Source organism: Danio rerio, chromosome 5, assembly GCF_052040795.2.
Source record: "Danio rerio strain M-AB ecotype USA chromosome 5, GRCz13ab, whole genome shotgun sequence".
Taxonomy (NCBI): Eukaryota; Metazoa; Chordata; class Actinopteri; order Cypriniformes; family Danionidae; genus Danio; species Danio rerio.
Genome location: NC_141025.1, coordinates 23691409 through 23713898, shown reverse-complemented (window position 1 = coordinate 23713898; position 22490 = coordinate 23691409). Strand labels below are relative to the sequence as shown.

At 37.7% G+C, this 22490-nt stretch overlaps 1 protein-coding gene and 1 long non-coding RNA gene across 3 annotated transcripts in view; one reads left to right on the top strand and one right to left on the bottom strand.

Annotated features, from left to right (window-relative positions):
* The first annotated feature begins 1043 nt into the window (after positions 1 to 1043).
* LOC147843948 (uncharacterized) lies at positions 1044 to 3579 on the top strand. Its single transcript, XR_015491160.1, has 2 exons — positions 1044 to 2049; positions 2163 to 3579. It is a non-coding gene; the product is annotated as an uncharacterized LOC147843948 (long non-coding RNA).
* A 289-nt stretch (positions 3580 to 3868) lies between these two features.
* Positions 3869 to 22490, bottom strand: part of mtnr1c (melatonin receptor 1C) — a 50147-nt gene continuing 31525 nt past the window's right edge. Inside the window, exon 2 of one of the 2 annotated variants that reach the window (XM_087251238.1) lies at positions 3869 to 9038. In XM_087251238.1, coding sequence (XP_087107364.1) covers positions 8149 to 8940 — 792 coding nt within the window. In that variant the 5' untranslated portion in view covers positions 8941 to 9038 and the 3' untranslated portion in view covers positions 3869 to 8148. 2 annotated transcript variants of the gene reach the window in all.

Below are 22490 nucleotides of genomic sequence, written 5' to 3'. Positions count from 1 at the left end.
AATATCATCGTCATTTCACTTCGTTATTGGACGTCACAATAACAAACATTGTCCTTAGATGCTGGCATTGTAAATCTGACTTAATATTTACGTCTTATGACATATCACTGCTGGGATTGACCTTAAAATGTGTTATAACCAGGGCCAGACGGAATCTGCAGATGTTTTTTGCTGTTTCTGCTGAGATTTTTGGTAAAAATCTGCGGATTTCTGAGGAATTTTTTTGGGAGTATAGAGGAGTATCATAACTAAAACCTTAATATATGAAATAAAAAGTAATAAATTACTGAATAAAAACTGAATAAATTCAGATTTATACATTTACTCAAGTCAATAAACAGAATTAATGATGGGCTAAAAATATGCAGAAATCTGCGCAATTCTGCGGAAAATTTGCGGAAAATCTGCAGAATTCTGCGCACGCAGATTCCGTGTGGGCCTAGTTATAACAAATCCAAAACTGCTTTCATTCTAGCTGAAATAAAACAAATCAAACTTTCTTCAGAAGAAAAAAATATTGTAGTAAATAAATACTGTGAAAAATTCCTTGCGCTGTTAAACATTATTTGGGAAATATTTCAACAAGTAAAGAAAAATCACAGGTGGGTGAATAATTTTAACTTCAACTGTACATACTGTAACTCAAATGCTTTTCTGCAAATGAGTGTATTGTCTGCTCTGTGAGCCTCTAAAAGCCTCAGTACTGTATGCTTTTTACTGCTTGATAACACACTGATGTTCATGCCTCTCCATGTCTATGGTGAATCTGGCAGTGCCAGAGCATCAGGGTTAATACTTCCAGCCGCTCGCTGGGAAATTACTGCTCCGGAGAAGATTGCGGCGGGTCGTCATCATCTGCCCCTTTCAGCCAGCGCTTTTTTTTGTGTGTCTGAGAAACGATAAATATCCCTCAAGGATAAGTGCAAGAGTGTGTGGCGTGTGCAGAGAGAATGAAGGTAAGTCATCAGGGGGAGAGAGTAAAGTATTACTGACATATGATGGTTAGACTAATGGAGGCTGTAGAAGAAAGACAGGACTACAGAGAGAGATAAAAGGCATAGTTTAGTTCTCAGCACCACTGCATGCAGACCACTCAGATTGGAAATGCCCTCTCAGGTTGTAGGGAAACACAGAACATGAAGTCGATATCAAAAAGAGTTCACTGAAATAATTTTTTGATGTAAAAGTAAAAACACACCAGTTTATCTACATTAAAAGAGTGTGTTTTGTGTGTGACTACACTGTAATAAAAGCTGTTGTAGATTTGCTTTTGATATTGGTGGAGACCTAATTTGACTGTTGTTTTTCTATAATCGTATGGAGGCCAAACTCAAATCTTTTACTAATTGCACATTCATGGTTACTATTATGGTGGACATGGCTGCTTATGTCCATCTCTCACCGGAGTCATGCACAGTATAAGCCTGACTGGAAAATTTCCACAAAGCATTTTTTAATTTTGGAGGTGATTAAACTATTGGAGGGGACATTTTAATAATCTGTGGGTATTGATGGGGACACACACCCTTTGTCCTTGCTAATTCTACACCCTTGGTAATTTTACAGTTTTTTTCGGCAGCTGCGTGCCAGAAAATACGTAAAATAACAGCCGTTAAATTACAGACATTTGCCATAAAATACAAGTAAATCACAAACATTTGCCGTAAAATAACGGTAAATTACAGAAATTTACTGGAAATTTTAATAATATCCAGCTGCAAATCCACAGATCCACACATGTTTCAGCACACACAATCCAGCAGACGGGTGAACTATAATTGGTTAAAACGGATATTAATGTTATTAATGTCTTCTCGGTCCTCATCATCAGTATATTTTTATATATATATTGTTAATGAATAGTGTACACAATAGACAATAGTGTATTCACAAATATGGCGAATGGTGAACCAATTAAGAAGAAAGTAGTCCCTTATACCAAAGAGTTTTTAGACTCCTTGAGCTCAATTTTCTTTTTTTACATACACAATTATGCAATTGAACTGTTGTATAAATGCAATACCACATGAGTAGCAGTGTGATGTGGCTGTATATCGTCACTGGTGGGATGCTAAAGCACCCAGCCTGCAGCCTCGTGCCAACGCATGCCTCCCACCAGTGCCGATATACAGCCACATCACACTGCTACTTGTGTGATATAGCTCATTTATTACTCTAGTGATTGAATAGTATTTATTTGCTTAATCAAATAATAGTCATTACTGTTTTAACTTATTATATTTATTTATATAGTATGAGAACTAGAGCTGCACAGATAATAGTTACAAAATAATAATAGTTAAAATAATAGTTACAAAATAATAATGAAAAAATGACAGAATTGGCAAACTCTATACTGTTCACAGACGGTCTCGATCGCCATATTTGTGAAATACAGTAGGTGGCGATAATGCTCCTGATCCGTTATTGACCATATATGGTTCGCCCCTGTCTAGATCGTTAGTCCTGGATTGTGTGTGATGAAATGTGTGTGGGTCAGTAAGTCTGCAGCTGGATATATCACGGAAATTACAATATAAGGACATGTCTGTAATTTAACATCCGTTACTTTTACAATAAATGTGTGTAATTTAACGGCCATTATTTAAAAAAAATTTCAGCACTCCAGCTGACGGGAAAAAAAAAAAAAGAGTAAAATAATGGATTTTTTTACAGTGTATGTGAGTGTCAGTCTTATTTTCCTTTGATATTATTGTAAAAAAACACACATTTCCAGTCAATTAATTGGAGACACACTTCCTTATATACAAAGCACCTATAACTCGATATACAAACAATTTACCCAGAGCACACAGAGAATCAGGATGTCTTTTTCAGTTTTAGTTGCCATGGTATCAGTCAATCTCTATAGGACCTCTTGAGCACACAGTCTGCAATAGTCTTATTTTCAGTTTGTTAGCTCAAGTCTCAAGCTGAAACAAAACACCTGAAGTGGCAGGCGGCAGCTCATTCTGTAAAAAATACCAGTTTAACAGCCTCACATTGACTACATTGAAGTAAATGATAGGGTACAAAGGGGATAAAGGCACACCTTAATGAAAAAGTGCTTTTTGTTGATAGAACAAGATGTTTTGTGGAAGCAGTACTGAAATCATTTAGCTATCACTCCTGCGTGTATAGTTTGGTTCCTTTGCTTAATTTGGTTTGGTCCAAATATGATACATTTACTCCTGGTTTCATTTTTAAAACCAAAACTCTAGAGAAAAACATCATGAACTCTTTATGACCTATTTTTTGTGGAGACAGATGCTAGCATGTGCATGCACTCAAACAAAAAAAAAAATCTGGTTTGCTGTTTGTTCAAACTAATTATTTAAATTAAGCTGAAACAACTAAATTCTTTGGTGGCACGGTGGCTCAGTGGTTAGTACGGTTGCCCCACAGCAAGAAGGTTGCTGGTTTGAGTCCCGGCTGGGCCAGTTGGCATTTGACTGTGGAGTTTGCATGTGGGTTTCCTCCAGGTGCTCCAGTTTACCCCACAGTCCAAGGACATGCACTATAGATGAAATGGATGAACTAAATTGGCCATAGTGTATGAGTGTGGCATGTCAGGATTTTGCCAAGTACGATACGATCCTGGATTAACATCCAGGCCCGTGGCTAGCCTGCTGAAAGGGTGGTTCTTTTTTCTCAAAAATGGGATAACTTTTTGCAGTCAATTGCCTCATTTTCTATTCAATTATGAGATTAAAGGCTGCATTTTAGTGACATTTTAAACACTATTATTAGCTGAAATGGTTTGTTTGATGGTCATCATAACCACACTGTTTGATGCACCAAATGTTTCATAACAATTTAGAAAAAATAATTGTGAAAAATATGTATATATATATATATTTTTAAATACACATTAATTACATCATAAATCATTAGAAAATGTGTCACGGTAGCGCAATGGGTAGCACAATCGCCTAACAGCAAGAAGGTTGAACATTTATTCATTCATTCTCATTAGCATGTTGACCTGAGAAAAAGTAAATACGGAACTACGTTCAAGAAATAAATAAATGTTTAAAAGGAGGGAAAATAAACTTTCAGTTTAGCAATTTCTAATTCCCCCAACATTCGTGGAATTTGTCTGCACTATTAACTACTTATATATCAATTTATGTCGGAATTTGTAGATCTTTTTCTTACATTTATTTATTTATTGGGATATTTATTTATACATTTTTTTATTTTTTTATTGTATTTGCAGGTTTCTTCCTCCATAAATTGTCATTTATTAGGCAAATAACAAACTGGCCAGCATTTTCAATATTTCATGGAATTTAGCCATTTCAATAAAAAAAAATAATAATAATTAAAAGATTTAGGATAAAAGTTACTTGTCACATATTATCTCTATTTAAAAGGAATACAGTGGCGTAAGATGGCACTGGCCAAATCTAATTAGCTGAAGTCACACCGAAGCTACACCCAACAGAGGATTCCGCTTGGTCTTAAAAGCCTTTTTTGATGGGTTATTTTCACTATTTTATGATGGTATAGCAGTCAAAATAAACATCCATGTTGATCATGGAACATCATTTTTGTTAGAAAATGTAATCCAAACTTATTCCCCACCCCTAAACCCAATCATAACTCTACATTACTCTCAAAAAGTAGAGGGGAATAATAGTTGGATAATCAAGTGCATAAACCTAACCATAAGCCTAAGCTTAACATAAACAGTAAACACATCACTTAATTATGATTGGCTGATTGGAAAGTTGTTCCAGGATCAACATAGATGTTAATCCAGGAACATGTCCTACTTGGTGAAATCAGGTACAAATGGGTGTGTATAGGTGTTTCCCAGTACTGGGTTGCAGCTGAAAGGGCATCTGCTGCATAAAACATATGCTGGAATAGTTGGCGTTTCATTCCGCTGTGGCGACCTCTGAAATAGAGACTAAGCCAAAAGAAAAATGAATGAATGAATTAACAAAATAATGAGTTTTTTTGGGACAACTTAATGGTTTTATGTCCAATCCCCTTAAATTTGTGAACACTATTAAGTTAACTTAATTCCTTCATGCTTTCCAACACAAATCGATTGTGTGCAGCATTTTTCCAGTGTGTAATGGCTTTTTTTATCAGAGAAGTCACGAATAGCTTATAAAATGTGACAAAATAGATCTATTAAGCTCTTCAATGCCTGCACTGAAGTGGAATGAAAAGATAAAAACAGGTATGCCATGAGCATTTCATTTTTTATGGTTGTATCTTGTGACATGCTGTTCTGAGCATATTTGGATGTTTCTGCAGTCTCTGCTTGTTTGGTGCGCACCAGCATTTGGATGGAAGCGCTCGCACTTATTTAAATGAACGGCACCAGTAGTTTTAATCTAACCAAAACCTGCCAAGTGTGAACACACCCTGATGTCTGATGTCTGATGAAAAACTGTGAAGCAAAACAACACACTGTGCTATGCTGAGACTGTATGCTGCGGTACTACAAATGATAAACAATTCATAATAATAATCTCCATAGTGAAGTCACACATTCCAGACAGTGACAGATTTTTTTTTACCAGCCATTAGAATACTGGTGTTAAAATATTGGTGTGTTTTTAAAATAGCTTACAGGTAAATAATGATCATAGATGACTGCAAGGGATTTAAACAGGTCAACATTATTCAAAGAGGGCAACGTAATTCTGTATGTATCATAAAAATAATATTGACACAAAAAAAATTATATAATTCTTAATGTTAAAATTCAGTTCATTCATTTTCTTTTCAGCTTAGTCCCTTTATTAATCTGGGGTCACCACAGTGGAATGAACCGCCAACATATACAGCATATATTTTATGCAGTGGATGCCCTTCCAGCTACAACCCATCACTGGGAAACATCCATAAACTCTCAATCACACACATACACTACGGACAATTTAGCTTACCCCATTCACCTATACCACATGTTTATGGACTTGTGGGGGAATGCGGAGCATGCAGAGGAAACCCATGCGAACACGGGGAGAACATGCAAACTCCACACAGAAATGCCAACTGACCCAGCCGGGGCTTGAACCAGCAACCTTCTTGCTGTGAGGCGATTGTGCTACCCACTGCTCCACCATACTGCCCTAAAATTCAGTTGCAGCTTATGAATGATATTGTGAAAAAGATATTCCTAGCTACATTTTCTTGCAGTTTCCTTGTTTTCTGCATTTAAGGTTTAAAATTAAATACATTTTGTTCATTGTATTTGTTTGTATTTTGCTTTTTTATCAAACAAGATTTATTATTTTCTGCCTATTTATAATTGTGGGCCTCCAAATATAAAGAGTTAAAGTATGTTTTTTGGCTTGGCCAGAATATTTTAACCACTTTTCTGCAAATATTAGTTTACGAGCAGCAAGGCCCAATTGATACATCTGCATCATCCAGTGTAGCCTTTGCACAGAACAAAAAAATGATGTGGAGTGCAAGATCTGTGATTGGCCAGTTTGGTATAGCTGTGACCAGGGTTGGTGGGCAAAAAGAAGAAGAAGAGACCGGTTGTGCATGAGTTTAGCTTGTAGTATTGAGTTCCGCAAAGGACCTCCATGGGTATTTTATTTTGTGTTACTGCCTATTTCTTCTCTTAATAAAGTACACTGAAAAAATTATTCAAAGATGATTCCTTGGATTTACTCAATTTTATTATGTTAAGAGGTTTGAAACAATTTAATTGTGTTGAATTTAAACAAACACATTAAGTTGAACATTATTCAATTGAATTTGATTGTTTAAATTCAACACAAATAAATTGTTTGCAACAGTTCTGCATGCAACACTTTTTTCAGTGTAAACTTAAGTATAAACTGGGCTAAAGAGATGTTGAGAATAAGTGCTAAATTTAAACCCCAGTCTGTTCAAAGTCCTGTTTCAGTTGAAATACATCACAGGACTGGTTTAATGCTGGCAGTAACTTCAAACAGACATACATCTACTGTACCTAGAGATCAATTGACTGTGTTGTCATCGGAAATTATGCCAGTGATCATCTAGACTTTCCTCATGCTCAACTGAGCTTATGCACAGATACTATTAAATACAATAAGCCAGCCTTTATGAACTTGGCGTGTTTAAGATCTGCTATGTTGAAAATGAATGATCTACAATGCCTGATCACAGTGGCATTTCTACTTTCAATGGCCCTTGGGTGATTTATGAGATGTAGAGTGGGGGATGAGGGGTAGGATTGGAGGTGTTTGTGATGGAGTGGGGTGGTTGGGCGGGAGTAAAATGTTTAAGAGAGAAAGGAAAAGAGAGATGGTGGCTGTGGAGCTGCACTGGAAGATTGCCCACATTGCCCATGCCTAATACGCCATGGCCTGATTGAGACTACATTTAGAGTGGAAATTACACCAGACAAGAAGTACTGGATAGTTGAACAACCAAATTAATGTTTAGGTCTATTTAACTGATTATATACTGATTATAATAAAGTATTACACTATCAATGCTGTTAAAAGAACCTCATGGAATTTAAACTGAAGTCACATTAATCTTTCACAGGAACTTTTTAGCCTAGCTTAAAAAATGCTCCATGCATCAGGTCTATTGCAGAAAATTGCTGCGGCGACTTCTTGTGCCATGTAGTGGTTTGGAAGAAAATAAAAACGTATTTTGGGGCGGCTATGGCCTTTAAAGAGTTGGATTTGGGATCCAAAGGTCACAGGTTCAAGTGCCGGCACCAGCAGTGATTGTTAGCGGGGAGGGTGAATAAATATCAACCTTAATACCACGGCTTAGGTGATTCCCTAGAGCAGGGGTTCTCAAACTCAGTCCTGGAGGTCTGGTTTCTCGCAGATTTTAGCTCCAACTTGCCTCAACACACCTGCAAGGATGTTTCTAAAATGCCTAGTAAGAGCTTGATTAGCTAGCCCAGGTGTGTCTGATTAGGTTTGGAACTAAAATCTGCAGGACAGCTGACCTCTAGGAGCAAGATTGAGAATTCCTGCCCTAGACCAAGGCACTAAACCCCCAACTGCTCTCCTTACAGCCCATTACTACTTCATGAGACTCCATGGGTGTATGTTGTTTGGAAATGTAATGTTATATGTAAATATATGTAAATTTATTTTACCTTGTGCACCTTTAGCCCCCTTGCACCATAATATTATGGTTGTTCGGTAAACAAGAAGCGATCTACTAGAATAGAGTGTGTGTCACTCCGCCTTTATACGCATTGGCTTCTTTCACATTGTTATTCGTTCCCGCTGGCGACTGTTTACTCTTAATGGCTTCAGTGTTATACCTGGAACTGTCTGTAAACAGCGCTCTCGGTGTGCAAAGAGCACGAAGAATTAGTTTGTACTCTTGTCTGAAGTTCTGATTGAGTAATCCGTAAACCACAGCATTCAGACAACTGTTGAAATACGCCATGAAGTAGCTGGTAACGAACAACCACTCCGGGATATTGGGCGCCACTTTTGCGGGGTTAATGGCCACCGCTAGTCCAATGAAGTTTAGAGGTGCCCAGCACACGGCGAATAGCACAAACACCACAAACATTGTCAGGAAATTCCTCAAATCAGCCGCTCTGACTTTTGGATTGGGCCGCACGCGTCCTTTAACCCTGATCACCAACGTCCAGATGCGCAGATAGCAGAAAGAAACCACACCCAACGGGACAAGGAAGTGGATCAGAACAACACAGACTGTATAAGAAGAGCTCGCTGTCTGGGTGAAGGTGCAGGAGAAAACCCGCGGGTCATATTTTAAGGATCCTACGAGGAAGTTCGGGACGGTGGCTAAAGCAGTGAGCATCCAGGTGAGCAGCAGGTACAGGCAGGTGTTTCGGCGTGAATACAGTCGGTCGTAGCGAAGACTGTGGCAGATGTAGCAGTAGCGGTTGATGGCGATAGCTGTGATGTTGAAGACTGAGCCGATCACACTCAGACCCATTATAAAGCCACTCAGCTGGCAGTGCAGGGAGCCCATCGTCCAGTCATTGTGAAAGATGGCGATCAGAGCTAACGGGTAGGGGTATAGCGCCACCACCAGGTCAGCCACAGAAAGACTCACCACAAAGATGTTACCTATGAGAGATTGAAAAACAGATTAGTTTTTATAAGAAAAATCACAAGCTGCTGTTTGTTATGGTGTAAAGGCCTGTTATGATTTTGTTGTGAAATTGTTGTGATATATTTTATGCTACTGAATGTATAATGATTATCGAACAGCATATAATATTGCAAATAATGTTATATAAACACTACCAAATGACAAAGACATTTCATTCTTAATGGTTCACCCACAAATTTAAATTCTCTCTTCAAACCTTTATGAGTTTCTGTCTTCTGTTGAATATTAAAGAGGATATTTTGAATTTTGAAGCTGGAAACTGTAAGCATTGACTTTCATAGTTGTTTTTCCTACTTTGAAGGTCAATGGTTTCAGGTTTAAAGCTCTCTTCAAAATATCTTCTTTAGTGTTAAACACAAGAAAAAAAACTCACAAAGGTTTGAAACCATTTGAGGGATATTAAATAGTGGGCATATTTTCATTTTTTTGGTGAACTATCCCTTTAAAGTCATTTAGATTCTGTAATTTGACATTAATTTTTATGTAAACATGATGGAATATATTGGGTCTTTAAAAAATATTGATTTCATGTCCATGAATTGCACAGTAAGTCAATATATTGATTACTGAGACAGGCGAACATTAGGTTGCTAGTATTTCCTATTATATATTAGCAAATACTTGTGCTGAACACTGTCATTGTACAAATTATTATTAAATAATAATATTTATTAAACAACACCTATTATAGACAGGCAGACAGTTCAAAAGCTGCAAAAAATGAAAGCAAATTATATGACATTTTTTTGCTTTCAGTCACAAGTGTTTGCTCTGGAATAAATAACAGATTAACTAGAATAAATATTGACTGTTAGATATACCAAAGACAATACAATACACAAGTCACTCATATAGTTTTGAATGGGGAAGAGGGGGAACAGTTTGGTGGTCAACAAACGTACTGGAATCTCAGTGAATACTTGCTTCGCAGACACAAGAAATATATGAAGCTTGAAATCTGTTATTTTAAATAAATCAAGTGCACCTGAAAACAAGTTTTTTTGGTTTTGTAATCTATATGAAATTAATGCAAGGTACAGTCCGTCCTGTCAAACGCACATCACATGACAGCAACTACTCAGACGCCCACAAACTTGTAAACAAAGAGTCGCTGTCATTTCTGGAAGAGATTCACCATCAAGACCAAGTTGTGGATTTGTTCAGAAGTGCAGCGAGATCTGTTATACAAAGGATGACAATGTGTTGAATAGCCATGAATGAGGTTGGTGTCGTGATCTCGTTACTTTCGAGTGCACATGCACATTAGCTTGGGCAACCTAAAAAAATTTCAATTTTGTTTGATTGGAACGTTTAGAAAAAAAACTTATGAGCCAGTTGTTGTTTAATTTTATTGGTGGTTCCAAATATGTAATATAATGTTAAGCTTGGCAAATTGATGTTTCCCTATTCAGACAGAATGCCCGAGAGGCGTTTCAAAGATGGCCGCCGAGTGTAATGACTTGCCCTAAAGGGACTTCGGATATACTATACACAAAACTAAATATCATATTTAACCACTATACAGATTCCAAATTAACAACCCCAGGTATATTATCCATACCCTGGATCTTGCATCTCCAAAATCCTCAAAACTCATTTTCAGGCACAATATTTATACATAAACTGCATATCTGATGTCTAAATGACATCTTTGAGAACCTCTTAAAGTTACAATGCATGAAATGAATGCAGTTGTGGCATGAAACTCTTTCTGAGCAATCCTGAAGGCAGAGTGATGCAAATAGTGAAACTCTGGTAGAATATCAAACGGCTAGAAGGACCTCTCAGCCAATCGGACTCGAAAACTACACTCTCAGAAATTAAGGCATGCAAGCTGTCACTGCAGTGGTACCTTTTCAAAAGATCCAATTTTATACCTAAAAGGTCCATATTAATACCTCGAGGGTACATATTAGGACCTAAAAAGAACGAAAGTGTTCATCTTAAAAAATTTAGGTACTAACATATACTTTTGAGCTACCAATATGGACCCTTCAAGTACAAATGTGTATCGTTTGAAAAAGTACTACCCCAGTGACAGCTCGTGTACCTTTATTTCTGAGAGTGTTGAACAAACTGTTAAATATCTAATTTAATGACACCATATTGCAAAAACAAATAATAGACGAAAACAAGAACTGATGAAAACAAACAGCTCCTGACAATACATTGAGTCGTATGAAGCAAAATCATCCATCTGTTGAAGAAACTGAACATTATTTACAACATTATTGGCTTTTAAAATGTCCTCAGTGTGTTCATGACAGTCTGGGGAATGTGAGTTAAAGATAGTAATGTTTGGCAAGTAATGTAATATACTGTCTTGCTTTGCCTCTATATGCTTTCATTTTTGGATGATCTGATTTTCATAATATGGACAAAAGTGTGTGTGTGAGAGAGAAATTCATCTTCAAAATAACTTTTTTGGGCTCCGAAAGAAATCATAAACTATATTAAATTACATAGGATTATGTGCAACCCAAATACGACAAAGAAACTATGGAAAGAAATGATTCAATTATTACATAAGAGATTTCAAAATGAAAAGTGTCATTATTGATTCATTCTAAAAACACAACACATCATCTCTAGTGCACCACAGAAAAAATGAACCTATAAAGTACATTTGTTTTCAGTATACTATCTATTGAAGACATGAATATATGCCCCACATTTGTCGAACTGTGCAAAAGGAAGGTGTTCAAACCATCACAACTGATCAGTGTTGGATCACATGAGCTCCATCGTCTGCACTGTCATTGGTGCTCATATTATGTCATTGTGCATTTGCATAGAGCTGAACTCTGCTCAACTTTCGTTACATCGCCAAAGGTCTCTGCTGCTCATGTCACCTCAAATCACCAGCGCTCATTGAAAATGAATGACTTCCGGTTGCTTTGTCGCTACAAATCGCTGTCAGTCTGAACGGCCCTTGAGGGGACCACAAGGACTGTGAGCTCAGGAAGCCTTTGCTTGTTTACCAAATGAGGGACAACGAGTGCCTTCATCTCTGTAACGAAAACCTTTAATAAACACTACTACCCTGACTCCTTTCCTGTTTGCCATTTCAATTATTTTATTTTATTTTAATTATAGCCTAACAAGTGAGCAAATGGTTTAGCAATACAGCTGAATCAGACGCAGGAAAAAATGCATGACAATTTGAAAAAAAAGAAGACTAAAAATGACAAACTGCCTTTTTTCTTTGCCCTTTTCTTCTCAATTAATCTCTAAATCTTTACGATACATGACTCTTTATCATTTTGCTATTTATTATTAACTTCATTTTTAATTATCTTTTTGTTTTATTTTATTTAGTTTTTGTCTATTTGTTTTATTTAGTATTTAATTTGATGTATCACTAATACATTCTTACTATTTTTCTGATGCTCATTTTATTTGTACCATGTGTTCTACTTCCTTATCCAGTATATATATCCTTGTTTCTGTTTTGTACTTAATTTAATTTAGCATTTTTTATTTAATTACACTTTATTAGATATGATTTAATTTATAGTTAAGCATCAATTTATTTTATAACTTTATAAATTGTTTATAACAATTTATTTTATAAGGTTTTTTTTAATAAAATTGCTATTTTATAACAATTTCTCCTTATTATTTTCCCCTTTGTGCAAGATTTGTATTGACATCCTAATTGTACTTCTACAATAATGTATGTTACTTTAATATTTTTTTAAATTTAATTTACATTTTACATTTAGTGATAGTTCTTCAACTAGGTAAGCTAAATTGTCTGTAGTGTATGTGTGTAAATGAGAGTGCGTGAGTATTTCCCAGCTGGAAGGGCATCCGCTGCATAAAAACATATGCTGGATAAGTTGGTGGTTCATTCTGCTGTGGTGACTCCTGATTAATAAAGGGACTGAGCCAAAAAGAAAATTAATAAATGAATGATAGTTCTACAGTGGCCGAGAGAGCTTCCGTTTGATAGCACACATGCTGCAAATCCTTACAGCACAAACACTTTTTTAAAAAAACGCGCTGCATTTTCTCACAACGCAAACAATTTACAAAAACGCACTGCATTTTCTCACATGCAAACAATTTACTAAGATGTGCTGCATTTGCTTACACACAAACAATTTACTAAGACGTGCTGGATTTTTTCACAACGCAAACAATTTAAGAAAACGCGCTGCATTTTCCCACAACACTTTCAAATAGCACTGAACACAATGAAAATGTTCAAAAGGACCCTAAAACGTGACGGACTCGACTGTTTAGGTTATGGTTATTTAGGCTAATAAATTACAAAAGACAAGGGAATGAGGATGTTAAAAAAACAAACAAAAAACTCACCTTTTAAAGATCACCTACAACTTCACTGAGCAATAGTCACAAAACAGTGGCGTCCATCACGTTTTTGGGTCCACTTGAAACATTTCCGTTGTGTTCTGATATTTTGAGTGTTATGAGACAATGCAGTGCGTTTTCTTAAATTGTTTGTGTTGCATGAAAATGCAGCGTGTTTTATTAATTTGTTTGCAGTGTGTGAAAATGCAGCATGGTTTTTAAAAATGTGTTTGCGTTGTGAGGATTTGCAGCAGGATTTGTGATCTTTTCTAAATTTGCTGGCGGATTTTGTAATCAAATGTGTTTTCTTAAATTGCAGCACGTTAAGCTCTCTCGGCCACCATATAGTTCACCCAAAATTGAAAACTGTCATGTTGTATGGTGTGTTTCTCAGGGTTGGGTTGGTGTTGGAAGGGCATTCGATGCGAAAAACATATGCTGTATAAGTTAGTGATTCAGTCTGCTGTGACAACCCCTGATTAATAAAGGGACTAAGCCGAAGGAAAATGAATGAATGAAGAAATGGTAAAAACTGTTTTTCATTGACTTCCATAAAATTTTTTTACACTAAGAAAGTCAATGGTTACCAGTTTCCAACATTGTTTAAAATATCTTATTTTGTGTTCAACAAAAAAATCAAACTTATTAATGTTTAGAACAAATGTAAATGATGAGTCAATTTTCATCTGTTTACCTATCCCATTTAATTCTTTCTACAGCTAAGCAGCAAATAATGTAGTAAACATGAAACAGTGCCAAGAAAAAAAAACGTCTATCAATTTGAGAAAGAGCAAAATGAAAAATTGTAATAGTGTCTAGCAGTGACCTTCCTTTCCTGATATCTGCAAATAGAAAATAGTGCATTTCTGAGAATGTGTGTGTGTGAGGGAGAGTGACAGAGAGAGTCTGTGTCAGAAGTGTGTGTGTGTGTGTGTGGACTGACAGAGTACAGACCCCACTATGTCATTTATAACTCAATTAGGGAGGTGCTTTAATAACTGTTATCCCTGCAGACTAACATTAAGTCCCCTCACACAGTTCATAACACTCTAAAAGATAACGAAGAAAAAACAAAGCCCCACTGCCAGGCCTCGTTTGGCTGTCTTTAAAAGCAAAGTAATTCAACCTCATGTTCCAGCTCAGAAACAAAACGCTCAGACAGATCCGTCTCGTCTAAAAATGACCTCATTGTGTCTGTGCAAAAATGCATCTCTGATTGAGCTGCCCTCGTAAACCCCGTTAAAAATCTTTCAGTGAATCAAAAGGCGCTCGTTTCCGCGGTTTCAATTATTCTTCCACTCTCCGCAACACTGATCAGGTCGCACTTGTTTTGCTCGCCAATTTCCATTCATGAACTCTCATTGACTATTTCCGTCCATCAGACTTCATCTCAATCTTGCACCGAAGAAGCTGAACCGATTACGTGCCGGGAAAACTGAATATGTTTGACAACTCGTGAAGGTCGCCTTCGTAAGTGAAACAGATTCACACAGACTTCTCAAGTCTAGCAGATCTGCAGCTGTTTTTCCGTGTGTGATATCACCTGTACTGAAGTGATTAGACTGAATTTTACTATATTATTAATTATTAAAATCACCCCTGAAACACAAGAGTGGCATGATTATGGATAATCTGAGTATTACAATATATTTGGGTCCGATTAGATCCAGGAGAGTATAAACTATTTGGTAAGGGGCCTCAAATTTTACATCTTGTTTTTTTTAAATGTCTTACAATTACATGTTTAAGTAATATTAACAGTTTTTTAAAATATGAATCATTTTGTGCTGATGTTAAAGGTGCCATAGAACGAAAATCTGGATAAAACAAGGCATAACTATATGATAACAGTTCAGCACATCATTCAGCCGACAGCTGGCTCTCTGCAACTCTCACATGGTTGGCCACTGAGCAGGGGGTGCTCAACCTGCAGTCTTTGTGGGTTTAAACACCCCAGTAAAGTAAAGGGGACTCTATGCTAATGAGCGCCATCTTTCGGATGAGACTTTAGACCGAGGTCCTGACTCTCTGTGGTCATTAAAAATCCCAGAATGTCCTTCGGAAAAGAGTAGGGCTTTAACCCTGAAATCCTGGTCAATTTGCTTTCTAGCCTCCTAACCATCCACATGTCATTACTGGCTTCATCACTCTGTCTCCTCTCCACCAATCAGCTGGTGTGTGGTGTGCAGTCTGGCACAATATGGCTGCCATTGCGTCATCCAGGTTGATGCTGCGCACTGGTGGTGGATGAGGAGATTCCCCCCGTTTTTACGGACAACCATCTCTAGGGTTTACAGAGAATGGTCCGAAAAAGAGAAAATATACAGTGAGCGGCAGTTCAGGTGCCTTGTTGATGCCAAAGGTCAGAGAAGAATGGCTAGACTGGTTCGATCTTATAGAAAACCAACAGTAATTCAAATAACCACCCATTACAACCGAGGTCTGCAGAAGAGCATCTCTGAAAGCACAACACGTGCAACCTTGATACCACTCCTTCTGCTGCTGTTGGTGCCACTCCTGACAGCTAAGAATTGGAAACTGAGGCAACAATTCATACCGGCTCACCAAAATTGGACAATAAAATATTGGAAAAATGTTGCGTGGTCTGATGAGTCTTGATTTCTGCTGCGACATTCAGATGGTAGGGTCAGATTTGGCATCAGCAACATGAAAGCAAGGATCCATCCTGCCTTGTATCAACGGTTCAGGCTGCTGCTGGTGGTGTAATGGTGTGGGGGATATTTTTTTGGCACACTTCAGGCCTATTAGTACCAATTTGCCACAGCCTACCTGAGTATTATTGCTGACCATGTCCATACCTTTATGGCCACAGTGTACCCATCTTCTGATGGCTACTGCAGCAGGATAACGCGCCATGTCATAAAGCTTGAATCATCTCAGACTGGATTCTTGAACATGACAATGAATTCCCTTTACTCAAATGGCCTCCACAGTCACCAGAGCTCAATCCAAAAAAGCACCTTTGGTATGTTGTGCAATGAGAGATTCACCGACAAATCTGCAGCAACTGCGTGATGCTATCATGTTAATATGGACCAATAACTCTTAGGAATATTTCCAGTATCTTGTTGAACTATGCCACAAATGATTAAGGCAGTTCCAAAGGCAAAAGGGCTTCCAACCCGGTACTAGTAAAGGGTACCTAATAAAGTGGCCAGTGAGTGTATAGCAGCATGAAACATTTTTTTAAAGGAGGTGAAAGTTCATGCAAGTTAAATGAATGTATTTTTGTCTTGCGTAATTGCAGATGATTTTAAGTCTGTGTTATGCCTTCTCTTACCAAAGCTGAAGTAAAAACAGCAAATCCCCTTTCTCGTTTGACCTACATCTATTGAAGGTCAGCGATATCAGTGTGTGCCAGAAGAACCAGGCCCCGCGTGTCATATGATCATTTTCAACTTTCACAGACTTTCACAGTCTGCAACAAACAGCATTCTATTTCTCTTTTAGCAGCAAGAAGACTCCCTTTTCTGACAATATAAGAAACGAGATTCAGTAACATTGCATCAGCCTGCTGAGCACAACAGCACACAAACGAAAAAATAGGATTTAAGACGGCCTTAAATCTGCAACTTTTTTCCACTGTGTCACCTTCAGCACCAGACATGATTTATCTAAGCGTTTCTTTTAAATCTACAGTGGCATTTTGACTAGTGTCTCAGACTGCCAAGCATTTCTCAACCCGAAGACAGAGCTGACAGGACGTGTGATTTGACAAGATGACCATCTCCAGCCATCAGTCTAGCGGGAGTCCAGAACCCAGAGACTCATACACACAGACTCAGGCCACCTCAGTTCTCTCTGCTTAAATTATAGTGTATGCAAAAATTTGTATCTTTTGATATATGCAGTAAACCAACCAATTTACCAACCAATCAACAAACCAACCAACCCAATTCAATTCAATTCAATTAATTCATTCATTCATTTTCTTGTCGGCTTAGTCCCCTCCGGGGTCGCCACAGCGGAATGAACCACCAACTTATCCAGCAAGTTTTTACGCAGCTGATGCCCTTCCAGCCGCAACCCATCTCTGGGAAACATCCACACACACACTCATACACTACGGACAATTAAGCCTACCCAATTCACCTGTACCGCATGTCTTTGGACTGTGGGGGAAACCGGAGCACACGGAGGAAACCCACGCAAAGGCAGGGAGAACATGCTAACTCCACACAGAAACGCCAACTGAGCCAAGGTTTGAACCAGCGACCTTATTGCTGTTAGGCGACAGCACTACCTACTGCACCACTGCCTCGCCTCAATTCAATTCAATTCAGCTTTTTTTCTATAGCTCTTTTACAATGTAGATTGTGTCAAATCAGCTAAACAGAAGTTCGAGTAAATTGAAACTGTCAGTCTAGTTTTCAGAGTTCAGTTTAGATCAATCTTTCCCTCATTAAGCCTATCTTTCTGTCCAATTTTCATACTTCTGTTTTTTTTTTCAAATCAAACTTTTTAATATTCACCTTGTAAGCTGAATGATTTGGCTCATAATGTTTTAAAAAATGTTAAAAACAATCTTTAGAAAAGAATCAAAAGGAAAAATACTGAAAAAGTGGCCACTAATGCACTACAAACCTTCATTTTAACATGGCTTATTAAGACCATCGTTGGCTCTGCTTAAATGCTTTGTTGCTCTTTTGTAGCTTTGCATAAAAGCATCTGCTAAATGCACTAATGTAAATGGAAGTACTGTGTTAAACTAACCTATACTTTGATTTTGAATCTCTAATAAGCTTTGATGTGGAAAAAAAGAACTATGATAGCAAAAAAAGTTTTGTAAAATATATTAATGTTGATAGAAATGAACTGAGAGTGACTCTACAAAAATGTTCAAACTTGAAAAGCAATTATTTCAATAGTAAAATGACAAAATTGAATACCTCATTGAATTCTGACCTTCATTTTCAAAAAACTAGATAGCTAATTAGAGCTAACTTGTTAACAATTTTTGTCCCTGAACTGTTTCACCTTTTTTTTTCAAATGTTATGTAAACTTAAGCATTTTTCACGATACAAATCCCTCAAGGTTGCGATATCTATTCATCCGAAACACACTGTCGATGGTGCGCTCAAACGCCTTAGCGGTCTGATTCTCTCCAGTAGCTCATCGCTGAGATCACAAACTAATCTCAGTTCGAACCTCAGGCTCAATAACACAGTTTCTGACTTATTTCAAAGAGTCTCTGGAAATGGATCCTCTAGCAAAAGAGCCAAAATAGACAGAATTGCACACAGGTCATCGTGGGTCCTGACATTTGCAATGACATTTATATGGAGAGCCTGTGCTATTGGCGCCAGACAAAGACATCATTTCTGAGTGAGAGAAAAAATTGGACCAAAGGTTTATGCTTTTCCTGAAATTTTAGGGAGAAAAATGCTGTTCGTCATTTAAGCGTCATTGTTTTGGTCTCTGGTCTCTTTCTAGGTTGCGATCAGCTGGATGTGAGTCACAGTCACCTTGCGGTCGGTCACTTTATATCTGCATGAACCTACACAGCTGTCAGGGGATCACAGCCAAATGGGCACCATCGGAGTATCAAACCTTTAGGGAGCTGTATTTCAACATCAACTAACACCACAGTTCATGAGAGATAAGGTGTGAATACTAAACCTTTCCTTTATCACTAACCTCCAGCTTGAATGCAGATGGGTCTACTCTTGTGTTTTATCCTCATCAATGCTGGGGGATATAAAGACAGCGTAGTAATGACAGGCTTATTTTACAGAGGCTCATATGTCATGTTTAAGAGTGAGAGAAATAGAGAGAGAGAGGAAGAACAGGATTTATGTTGTCTGAGGTTCAGATCAGGACAAGTTCCTGAATAGGGAGCACTGCCTGAGGATCGCTATAAATCCACATGATTATTCTGGATAAAACGGTTTAATTAGTTTTCTCTCTTACTATTTTTTTTTTGTGATAAACTCCACACAAGGACACATGTTCTACATCCCTGAATCATAGATTTAAGGGCTGAGTAAGTCACGTGGAAGACACATGGGAGATATGAGGCTATTTTCCTTCACCAGGAAAGAAATGACATCCCTTAACTCAACATAACATCCAACCTCACCTCATTAACTTTCTCAATATGGTGTTACTATGCATAATTCACGATGGTGTATGATGTTTGTCCTTGTTATCTTTCATGAAAATATTATATCTTGCTCCATCTTGACTTCCATTCAAGCTGAAATCACTTCAGTCGGTCTTATGCTGCAGGAGTTTCAGGTCAATTTATCCCAAATTACGCCGTTGGATAATCGTAGAACAAATTGTGTCCAGGATCTCATTCAGTTCTGATGTTTGGCCCAGATTATCAGCTAATGTGAAGTGTTTACAGATTGAATCTTAAACCTCTTCATCTTCTCACTGACACATTGAGGCTGGCCGATCATATCAGTTAAATTTAATTAAACTCAGCCATTATTTATATAGCACCTAACAGCAGCCTGCTGTTTAAGGGTCAGTTCACCCAAAACTGAAAATTAGCTCATTGTTTATTCTCCCTCATGTGGATTTAAACCTTCATGAGATTATTTCATCTGTTGCAGACAAAGAAAGACTGTATTTTGAAGACTGCTGTAGACTTCTGAAGTAGAAACAAAAAATTACCAAGTGAGTCAATGGGTTTAAGCAACCAGCATATTTTAAAATGTCTTATTTTGTGATCAACAGAGGAAAAAAGAAGCTCAAACAGGTTGAATAAACTATAGGTTTTCACATGACATCATAGATGATGAAATTAAAATGGAGTGCGGGAAGTGATTCTTCTACATAGGAATCACTATCAGAACATCAGTGCAGATCGGTACCGATCGCCAATCTGGGCGATCTCATGAACCAGTTGCAGGTGTTTGTTCACGGGTTTACACACAGAGGAAGATGCATGTGCGTTATCAGCAATGCTACAACGCGTGAAGAGGTAAATGTTGTGTGGGGTGGAGTGATCGCTGTGGTTTCAACACAGCAGTTAAAATACATACAGGTATGGTGCGGCCTCTGTTTATAGTTTATTGGTGCGACTCGTGCGAGTAATGGTCTCTTTGTTGCAGCCAATTCATATCTAATGCTTTGAGCTGCTGTGACGCACAGAGCAATCTCCCCTATGGTCTCATCCAACCCTACGAGCTCTGCTCTAGCAGCTCCATGACGCCCGCGAATTAGATAAAATACCCTGGAAATTATGGAGACGCAAGTGAATTAGCAAGAAAACAGATCGCGAGAGGCACTGTGATGTTCTAAGCATTACATGTGTTAGGTTAGATTAACAGCACAGTACAGATATCTCGAGTGCACATCCCTGTCTCTCTCATTGAGCAATCCAGCTGCTGTAAGGCTGTCCAGAGCTTGGAATGGCCTTGCATGTATTTAGGCTTTTTTTGCATATATAAGAACTGAAAGTTCTGTGTTTTTGACAATATTGCAAGTTTACTAAAACATGGCTAAAAATATTACGCAATATAATTATTGCAATAAACAAATGTGCATTTATTGGTATGCATTTCAACTTTTTATGCAATGTTTCTAAATTGCTTTGTCAGTCATTTTTCTTATTAATTTTTAATGTTTTATCTATTATTTTCTGTAAAGCTGCTTCTGACCATGACATGTCCACACTAAGTGAAGTTTATTTATAAACTAATTTCGAGAGGATCACATGCTTATGATTGACACGGCTGGCCCCGAGTCAAGCTAATGTACGAACCACCAATCAGAACATTCCGAACTCAGTATAAATAACCAAAGCATCTTCCCTTTAGTCATCTTCGTCTTGAAGAATTCCCCCTCCCACCCCCTCTTCTCCTCTGTTTCTCTATAGGGCAGCATGGCAGGTTTCTCTATATGGCTAGCACTGTGGCCTCACAGCAAGAATGCCTCTGGTTCGGGTCTCTACCCCGCCAGTTGGCATTTCTGTGTGGAGTTCATGTTCTTCCCGTGCTCGCGTGGGTTTTCCCTGGGTCCTCTGGTTTCCTCCCACAGTCCAAAACATGAGACATAAGTAAATTGACTAAACCAAATCAGTACCAAAGTCAAATTCCACCAGCAGCACATGGGCCCCGGGCTTGAGGATCTCATGACAGCATGCCAAACTAGCTTATTACCAATCATCAGCTAAGAGTGAACTATTGAAATGGTTACAAGAGACATGTTTATGAGTTTATATGCAACATCCTTAATTTATTCTCATAGGTAAAGCAAGATCTCCACTATCATACTTAGAGGGTAAATGAGATTTGAAGCTTAAAGCATCAGAATCGGCACTCTGTATCGGCTGATCACCATGACAAGGAATCGGTACTCTGTATCAGCTACAAAAATCCTGATCGGAGCATCCCTATTTTTTCCACTAGTTTGCTTTTCAAAACACCATCAGTTGGGTATAAGGAAGGGGCCAGTTGATATCAAGATGATATATTACACGATAATCCGACTAGTTTTCTCATGGACAAGTGCAAGAAAGAAAATTAATTTATGAGAAAAGGCACCAGATGTGCTCCAGTAACATATTTGAGATTGTCAAAAATATACCAACAAGTCCATTGGATTTGTGAAAACAAAAACTGCAAGATGTAGTCCAGGGTACATATGTATTGGTTCTCAAAAATGTATCCCTGGGCACATTTTCCCAAGAAGCCTGGGTTTTCTAATAGTATGACTATTTGGAGTATTTGAACATGCTACATTTGCCATGTTGTCAGTGTCTTGTAATCTATGGTGTAACTTGGGCCACTTCACTGCCATTTGTAAATACTTATCTTGTGGCTGCAAGTATATTGCACACGTATGAATCTTGACAGAAGTAGTAGGTCAGTAGATACTTTTTGTCTATATTTATATGAGCATAGTGAATGATCTCCTAGAGGGCATGTTGATGTTAGAACTGCAACAAATTGACATCAAGCATGATGTCAAATAAACATGTGCGAACCAATTTGATGTCAAACTCTTTTGATCATCTGATCATCAGTTTTATTAATCTAAAAGCTTCCATTTCAAATTACATCGGATGCATGGATACCTACAATGCATGTAAAGTACCTTGATGTCAAAATAAGAT